This window comes from Apium graveolens, chromosome 10 (assembly GCF_009905375.1).
Source record: "Apium graveolens cultivar Ventura chromosome 10, ASM990537v1, whole genome shotgun sequence".
In the NCBI taxonomy this organism is placed as follows: domain Eukaryota; kingdom Viridiplantae; phylum Streptophyta; class Magnoliopsida; order Apiales; family Apiaceae; genus Apium; species Apium graveolens.
Window position 1 is genome coordinate 124,696,861 of NC_133656.1, and position 9,525 is coordinate 124,706,385.

A 9,525-nucleotide genomic window follows, 5' to 3' on the forward strand; every position below is an offset into this window, starting at 1 on the left:
CGATTTCGTAGAGATCTGGCAGCCCTTCTCATCATGACCTTGGGGTATGTCTTTCTCTCTTTGCGATCTCTCTTTCCTCTGCTTAGTGTCAGTTGCCGCATCATCAAAATCGTGGATCAGCATCTTTTGAGGAACTTTGCCCTTCCAGCTACGCTGGGAGACCTTGAGGTGGCGCGCCTTACGCTTGGCATTCTGGACCGAGCTTCTCTCTACCCTTGACATTCGGGCGTTGATCTGATTCATCTGATCGGCTAGCCCTTCGAGATATGTCATAACCGCCTGCCCATCCACAGTTGCGATTGGTGGAGGTGGCGCCTGATTCTCTGGGGGCATATGCTCGACCTTGTTCTGGTCCTTCTTCTTGCCTCCGCTTCCTGGTGTCGCCGCCTGCTTGCTTTCTTTGGTCATCTTTCCCCGTAAGATGAATACCCCTCCTTCTAGCGCCAATTGTTATAGGGAGAATCTCGTATAACAGTGTTGTGGAGGTTAATGGGCGAAACAAGGATCAAGGACGGTGTTTGAGGGCAGAGGAAGGTTATGTATGGTGGTGGCTGAGCTTGTATGTTGACTCCTTAATAAAGAACAGGGTTTATTATTCTCTATCAAGTGTCGACTCATGTCTCATACAAGTGCCTACGTACCCTATTTATAGGGATCAAGCCTCACGTAGTTCGTGGGGAACAAGTTACATAGGCTAGGGTTAGGGTTCTCCAACCCGTGCAGCCCAAGCCCATGATAAAGTCAGGCCTTCAGCCAATTAGTCACGTAAATCTCGACCGGCTCCACACGTTTCCTATAATCTCGCGGCATCTCCGCATTTCTTCCCGTAATTGTAGGAATAACCCATGCCGGCTCCGAAATCTACGAGCAACTCAGTCATCTATGAGTCACTTTCCATGTTGTATACAAAGTCCTTTGATGCGGGCCGACCTGGTCACCTCGGCCCGCATCGCCTTCTTTTTCAATTAATAAATACAATGTTATCTCTGTTTTTATAAGATTCGAGCTCATGGGCTCAGCCCGCGTGTGGGCACCTGAGCCCAGCCCGCGTGTGGGCACCTAAGCCCACCTCGCGTGAAGTCATCTGATCCCACCTCGCATGTGGACACCTAAGCCCACCTCGCATGTGGACACCAGACGGTAAGTGTGAGCCTTCCTTAAAAGCGTGAGCCCAACTCGTATGTCACGAGCCCAGCTCGCATGTCACGAGCCAACTCGCATGTCACGAGCCCAGCCTGCATGCGCTGGCCCAAGTCATATTAATCCATGGTTCTGGCCCACACGCGAGAGTCCGGCTATTCAGTGCACCTACAGGGACCTGTTTAGGGCCCATGGCCGAAAGCGGGCATAACAACTACCCCCCAAAATTCTTGATCGCATCTTGAGGCTAAGAATTTTCTAGTCTTTCATGGCCTCACAGGTGCGATCCCACCAGGCCGCACCTCGTGTGCCTCACCTCACATGCATTTCATTTAGCATTCATTTTGACAGCCGTTGGACAGCTGGCATGGGGATCTGTGTCGTCATCTGAGATGGTGACACGTGTCACTTCCCATTTCTCTCTCCTATCCCCTATAAATATGTGAGATTTCAATTTATTTCTCACATATCTAATAACACTTCTCGAATTGCTGCTAAATTTGCTCAAGGATCTACCACGGCGAAGACCATAATCTCCACAAGAACCGTCTACCGGCGGTGACATTCTCCCGACACAGATTCATCAAGATCTTTATACACTTCTCCAACAGGTATTCTTCGATTCGAGCCCATTTACATTCATACTTAGTCATTTAATTCGAGTACACACCACTTGTTTGATGCGAGCCCACACACATTCATAACATGCGATGCGAGCTCTCACATATTCTTATAACTCGATGCGATCCCACACACAATCACGACATGCGATGCGAGCCCGCCATTTTAGACACCTAGGTGCGATTTCGTGTGAGATGTGAGAACACTTAGGTGCGCCCCCATTTTTGTTTTTATTTTCTTTTTAGGGCCACAGACTAATTTTCACCATCTTTTACAGATATCGAGTGTGTCTTCAGCCTGCTCCTATGGATAGTCTCGCTCTTCCTCGAGCCCGGCTCGCACCTCTGCTAGCCCGGTTCATTCTTCAGCCACCCCGTCCCCATTAAACCAATATCCACCCGAGCAACAAGGCTCAAAGGACTTTCAACGCGAGCTGACTTCTCTTTCTGGTCGTCTTAGCCAACCAATCTCTCCTGGCTCAGCTATCACCCCTCAAGGGGTTTTGAACATTTCCAGAGTTGAGAACTCTATGCGAGCCTGCTCCATTGGATAAAGAACGAGCTGAGGAGATTTTAAGAGAAATGGCTGAAGAGAGGGCAGCCCGCCTGAGGCAAGCTGCAGCTAACAACCTCGACCCCATTCATCTTGACTCAGAATCTACTGACAGCGACCTGGAGAGTGCATACTATGACACCAGAAAGAAGGGAAATGAGCCCGTAGCTACTGAATACCCCATCTTGGGGCTCGAGGGTGAAGAGGACCGCTTGTACTGGTCCTATGACTCTCCTCAGAGCGAGGAGGTGGCAGATTTTACAAGTCAGTACAAGATTTGTAACTATAACTACATCCCCGCGGCCTCTCCTGAGCCTTATGTGCCTCCTGCCCAGCCCGAGCTTGAGGGTGAAATCATTTTTAAGAGGCAGATCATTCCTGATGGGGAGGAGAGCTCAACTACAAAGGAGGAGGTTAAGGTGCTCGCTTGCCGCGACCTTCCCACCTCGCTGACTCAAAAACATCTGGCCGAGCACATTGAGCAATTCCAGCTCGAGGGCCATGTTGCCCTGCCCATGCCTCATATGAGGTGCTATAGATTTAACCATCCGGAGAATGGAGGCAGGGTGCCTCGCATGGTCCTTTCCACCTTCCTACTAAGGCTAGGAATCTCCTCACCCCTCCATCCCTTCATCAAAGATATTTGCGAGCACTACCAGCTCGCACCCCTTCAGATCAACCCGAATGGATACAGGGCCGCCCTCGCGTTGTACATCATGTATAGCAAATATGGATTTCCTCCTCTCACAGCGAGGCAACTCGGCTACTTCCTTAACCTGAAGCATTCCCCCAATGATTTCGGGTACTTCTACTTTTCTGTCTGGCCGTGCTTCAACAAAAAGAACCTCATCCATAACGGGCCGAACAACTCAGGGAAGTGGAAGAGCCCCTATTTCTACATCCACGAGGTGCCTCAAGTCCAGACTCATTTTTATTACAATCCATGTAAGTCTTCCCTGGTCGCTCTCGTCTTTTTCTACCATAATTCCTTCCTTTAACAAGAATTATTTTCTTCATCTCCAGCCACCCCACCTCGCACTGTCCTTGTGGGGCAAGAAAAAATAAATGCGGACAGCCTTCTAAATCTTCCTAAGGCGGACAGGGATATTCGAAAGCTCATAACGACCTCGAACCTGGTCGCGTGTGGGTTTTTGAAGGAAGGAGTGAGGCTGACTCCTCAAAAGAAGAAACCTAAGAAGAGAGCCAGAAAGGTAAAAATATCAGGCCGCATATGCGACCCTGTCTGCTCGCATGCGCGAGCTCACATGCTCGCTCGCGTGTCACCTCACATCTTCACCTCGCATTGCACTTTATTTTTCTGCATTTATCTCCTGCTCGCATTACTTCTTTCCATTGTATTTTATTGTGACTAATATATCACTTCATTATTTTCTTTTTCAGAAATGGCCATCTCTCCTATCCCCTTCATGGAAGAGGCCGAGCAGGCTGCGGCCTCGGGCCCAGTTCAGCCCTCGGCTGCGATCACAAGGGCTCGCTCTCAGGCCAATCCTCCAGCCCGCATGACTACTCTCTCTGAGCATCTCAATGATTCAGGGCCTTCTCCTCGGCTGAAAAGGCATAGAGGCCATAAGGAGGGAAAAAATGGCGAGCCTGAGCCAAAGAAGGGCTTAGCCTTTGATTGCAGTCCTTGGCTTATAATCCACCTCCAACTGGCCGAGCTCAACCGTCCATTTCAACATTCAACCAGAAGACTCTGGTTTATGCATCACTTGTCTGAGGGGGTAGGAGGTTCGCACTTCTATCTTGTGCTCCTGAAAATAGGGCCTGAGCTTTCGGGAAGCCAGGATCAGAGCATATACTAACTTCTCGAGGCCTGTGTACCGAGTCTCGGCGTCTGCTTACCTTTTACTCACGTAATATATCGGGAACTGGATACCATCCTCCTCTCGAGCTAATACCACACTTACTGCAAAGTCAGAGATGACCAAGTATAGGACCAGAGTCTCTCCTGCCTCTGGGTTGGACAACATTGGAGGGCTGCTGAGATGTTTCTTTATGTTCTGAAAGGCTTCCTCACATTCTTTTGTCCATTCAAAATTCTTCCCCACTCCTTTAATCGCCTTGAAGAACTCCTGACATTTGTCGGAAGACTTTGAGACGAAACGGTTTAAGGCAGCCACTCGCCCCGTTAAGCTTTGGACGTCCTTCACTCATCGGGGGGATTTCATCTCGAGTAGGGCTCGTATCTTGGCGGGGTTGGCCTCAATGCCCCCATGGTTGACAATAAACCCCAAAAACTTCCCCGATTCGATCCCAAACACACACTTATGGGGGTTGAGCTTCATCCTGTACTCCCTTAGGATCTGGAACATTTCTTCTAGGTGGCGGACATGATCCCTTGCTTCTTTTGACTTCACAAGCATGTCATCTACATAGGCCTCCATAGTCTTCCCCAACTGATATTTGAACATCTTATTCACCAGCCTCTGATAAGTTGCCCCCGTATTTAAGGAGCCCGAAGGGCATCCCGATGTAACAGTAGAGGCCCCGATCAGTTATGAAGGAGGTGTGTTCTTGATCTGGCCCATACATGAGGATCTGGTTATATCTCGAATAAGCATCCATAAAGTTAAGCAATGCATGCCCAGCCGTGGAATCAACCAGCTGGTCGATTTGGGGCAGAGGAAAACTATCCTTCGGGCAAGCTTTGTTCCAGGTCGGTGAAGTCTACGCATGTCCTCCACTTGCCATTGGGCTTCTTGACAAGCACGGGGTTGGCAAGCCACATGGGGTAGAAGGCTTCCCTTACAAGCCCTTCCTCTATTAGTCTATCCACTTCTTCTCTGAGGGCCTCTGCCCTCTCTCCACTAATCGGCCGTCTCTTCTGTCTAACGCCCTTCTTTTTCGGGTCCAAGTTGAGCCGGTGGCACATGAAATTTGGGTCAATCCCTATCATATCAGAGTGTGACCATGCAAAGACATCCAAATTCTCCCTAGGAAGCGGGCTAGATCCTCCCTCAAGTCAGGACTTAGGTTAGAGCCTATTCGGAGCACCTTGGAGGGATCATTTGGGTCTACCAAGATCGGGATTGTATCCTCTGCAGCTCCAGCCCTCTCAACCATTGGGGGCATTCTTGGGTCTAAGTCTACTCGAGCCTCACTAGATTCTCCCACTTCCGTGATTGTCAAACCCTCCGTATCCTCGAGCTCAGGCTAGTGAGCTCGGGCCGGATTTATCAAGTGTTCAGAGGTCGTAGTGATAGTGCGAGTGATTCCGTCAGGCAGATCCATAGTTATTGTTGTTTCTTCGCGTGCCCACTTCCCTTTCCTAAGTCTTGCAGCGATTTGTTCTGAGCTCTCTTCTTCATCACTTGCCTCTTCCACAATTCCCTCTTGTACCAACATGATGGGCTGAGAGGCTTCCATTAGCAAGGCCCCTGGGCGCGGTTCCACCTGAATCCCCATGTGCTCGAAATAGTTCTCGGGCAATTCCTCGATTGAAATCAGGTTACAAGTCTCGTGTCCCTCGGGACGTACTCTCCTCCTGCCCTCAGCCTCTTCCATGAGGACATCGCCTCCACCTGCCTCGACCATCTCCTTTGATGCACTTCCTGACTCAGCCGCCCTGAGTGCTTGGTTGTAGCAGACCCTTGATTCGTATTGACAGCTCTTCAAGAGGCCTACCCCTGTGGAGGTTTGGAATTTTATCGTCATATGATGGATCGAGGTCACCATCCTCATTGCCCTCATAAGGGGCCTGCCCACTATAACATTGTAGGCACAAGGCTGGTCTACAACCGTAAACATTGCGTCTGTACCGGGAGCCGAATTGTCCCTTTTACTCCGATCGAGTTCCCCGTGAACCCGTATAGGTGTCCACCTGTCGAGGTTAATTCTCTATCCAGTAATTCCAGCTTCTTGTAGGCATCATAAGTCAAAACGTCTGCCGAGCTCCCGGTGTCTACCATTGCTTGGTGAACATTCACCATCCCAATCTTCATTTTTATAACCAGGGTATCTGTATGAGGGTAATGCACCCATTTGGCATCGTTCTCCCTAAACACGATGTCATCGGCCTCCCTTTCAAAGAGCTCCGGGGGCCTTTGGCTCAGGTGGCTGACGTTGGTGATGTGCTTTGCTTCCCGGGCATATCTGTCCATTGCCTTCCGGCTGTCTCCACCAATGTGAGACCCGCCTAGAATAATATGAATGCTACCAGCCCGATGCACCCTCTCTTTGTCTTCTGGGGGTGGAGGAGGGACGGTATGAGCTTTCGAACCTCCTGGACAACCCACTCTGTAAGCTTTCCCTGTTAATGTCTCGATCTCATCCTTCAATTGCCTACAATCAGCTGTATCGTGTCCCGTTGTCTCATGGTATGCACAATACTTCAAAGTGTCCCTCTTATTATAGTCTGTGAGAGGGGTTGCCTTTCTGAATACCCCCTTCCCAGCATAGGTAGCATATATGTGGTCAACAAAGGCTACCGGGGGTGTGTGTGTCTGCCATTTGCTTGTATAAGGTCTCCCCGAATCTTTGTTCATCTCTTTACCTCGGGCAGACTTTTTGGGGCTTGAGCTACGCCGATATGTCTTCCTCCTCTCGTCAGGGCTCGAGGATCGGTCCCTCTTGTCTCGATAGCTCTCGCTGATTTTCAGCTCTCTCATCGACTTCTCTACCCTCTTAAAGGGTTCATCTTGCTCATAGAACTCGGCCAAGGTTCTTGGCTCACTTGCTTGGAGGCTCTTCCAGAATTTCGATCCTTCTTTCAACCCTACTATCAAGAAATTCTTGATGGTCTCCTCACTGGCCCCCCTCACCTTGGGAACATCGGCGTTGAACCGACGAAAGTACTCTGCCAGGGGCTCCCCCTCCCTTTGCTTGATGTTGGTTAACGTGGCCACAAGAGGTGAGTAGTGAAGGGTGGACTAAAATTGTCTGACGAATAAGTCCTCCAGTTGTCTCCACGTCCTTATGCTAGCCGGTCCCAACTTTGAGAACCATTGTTGGGCACTACCTCTGAGTGATGACGTGAAGAGTCTGCAGGGGGTCATCTCCGGCACCTGATAGACTTCCATCTCAGTGTTAAATTGTATAAGGTACTCTGCCGGGTCGGCTTCGCCGTTGAATAGACAGGTCGGGGTTGTGCCTAAATACCCGAGGTAGGGGGGATGATCGGATAGCAGCCGTAAACGGAGAGGGGGCAGCCGAGGCCGGGGGCCCTCTCTTCTCTCACTCCATCTCATCTAAGATCCTTCTCAGGTCCCTTACTCTAACAACTTCTCCTTCTCTGTCATCACCCGTGTTACTCGAATGGTGTGAGCCCTGAGGTCGTTCGCGGTATCCCCCTCCTCTCGTTCGCACTTGTCACTCCTCTTCACGATTGTCTCTGCGACTGCGTCGCTCCTCCCTCCTGGGCGAGGTGTGTTGACTTTTTTTTGGTGGAGTCGCCTCGCGCTCTCTTTTTGAGCCTCTCTGATCTACGGATTCCTTTTCTTCTCTCTCTCTCTTGCAGTTCTCTAACTTAAGTCTGAGGTCGTGCTCGCTTAGCTTTTTACCCACTCGGTCTAGCACGCTAGTCGACCTTGCCTCAGATGAAGCTGGCTTCTCCCCCGATTTCGTAGAGATCTGGCTGCCCTGCTCATCATGACCTTGGGGTATGTCTTTCTCTCTTTGCGATCTCTCTTTCCTCTGCTTAGTGTCAGTTGCCGCATCATCAAAATCGTGGATCAGCCTCTTTTGAGGACCTTTGCCCTTCCAGCTACGCTGGGAGACCTTGAGGTGGCGCACCTTACGCTTGGCATTCTGGACCGAGCTTCTCTCTACCCTTGACATTTGGGCGTTGCTCTGATTCATCTGATCGGCTAGCCCTTCGAGATACGTCATAACCGCCTCCCCATCCACGGTTGCGATTGGTGGAGGTGGCGCCTGATTCTCTGGGGGCATATGCTCGACCTTGTTCTGGTCCTTCTTCTTGCCTCCGCTTCCTGGTGTCGCCGCCTTCTTGCTTTCTTTGGTCATCTTTCTCCCTAAGATGAATACCCCTCCTTCTAGCGCCAATTCTTATAGGGAGAATTTCGTATAACAGTGTTGTGGAGGTTAATGGGCGAAACAAGGATCAAGGACGGTGTTTGAGGGCGGAGGAAGGTTATGTATGGTGGTGGCTGAGCTTGTATGTTGACTCCTTAATAAAGAATAGGGTTTATTATTCTCTATCAAGTGTCGACTCATGTCTCATACAAGTGCCTACATATCCTATTTATAGGGATCAAGCCTCACGTAGTTCTTGGGGAACAAGTCACATAGGCTAGGGTTAGGGTTCTCCAACCCGTGCAGCCCAAGCCCATGATAAAGTCAGGCCTTCATCCAATTAGTCACGTAAATCTCAACCGGCTCCACACGCTTCCTACAATCTCGCGGCATCTCCGCATTTCTTCCCATAATGGTAAGAATAACCCATGTCGGCCCCGAAATCTACGAGCAACTCAGTCATCTATGAGTCACTTTCCATGTTACACACAAAGTCCTTTGATGCGGGCCGGCCTGGTCACCTCGGCCCGCACCGCCTTCCTTTTCAATTAATAAATTCAATGTTATCTCTGTTTTTATAAGATATGGGCTCATGGGCTCAGCCCGCATGTGGGCACCTGAGCCCAGCCCGCGTTTGGGCACCTAAGCCCACCTCGCATGACGTCATCTGAGCCCACCTCGCATGTGGACACCTAAGCCCACCTCGCATGTGGACACCAGACGGCAAGTGTGAGCCTTCCTTAAAAGCGTGAGCCCAACTCGTATGTCACGAACCCAGCTCGCATGTCACGAGCCCAGCTCGCATGTCATGAGCCCAGCCCGCATGCGCTGGCCCAAGTCATATTAATCCATGGTTCTATCCCACACGCGAGAGTCCGGCTATTCAGTGCACCTACAAGGACCTGTTTAGGGCCCATGTCCGAAAGCGGGCATAACAAAACTATAAGAATCGCTTTGAATCACAAGGCTAATTATTCTACAAACAAAAAGAAATTTGATACCCATAAAGCACAAGTATAGTTTATAGCTGATAAGATAATCTAGTAACAGTTAAAGGAAGATAATCTAGTAACCGTCAAATGAATATAATCTAGTAACTGATATAATATGTATTTATATTAGGCCATGTTGTAATTACTTTTATGAAAAATAGTTCATCACAGTGGTTAATTGAATTTGGTAGTTCATTAGTTATAAAATGGTGGTTCTAATCGGTAGATT

At 49.7% G+C, this 9,525-nt stretch overlaps 1 protein-coding gene across 1 annotated transcript; it reads right to left on the minus strand.

Annotated features, from left to right (window-relative positions):
* Positions 1-6,065: 6,065 nt before the first annotated feature.
* Positions 6,066-6,941, minus strand: LOC141690928 (uncharacterized). Its single transcript, XM_074495683.1, has one exon. It carries the CDS (start codon positions 6,939-6,941, stop codon positions 6,066-6,068), a length of 876 nt encoding a protein of 291 aa, XP_074351784.1.
* Positions 6,942-9,525: the final 2,584 nt, after the last annotated feature.

Bases quoted from the DNA above. Each gene is read 5' to 3' on its own strand.
- LOC141690928 (XM_074495683.1), bottom strand. From the start codon at position 6,941: ATGAGAGAGCTGAAAATCAGCGAGAGCTATCGAGACAAGAGGGACCGA.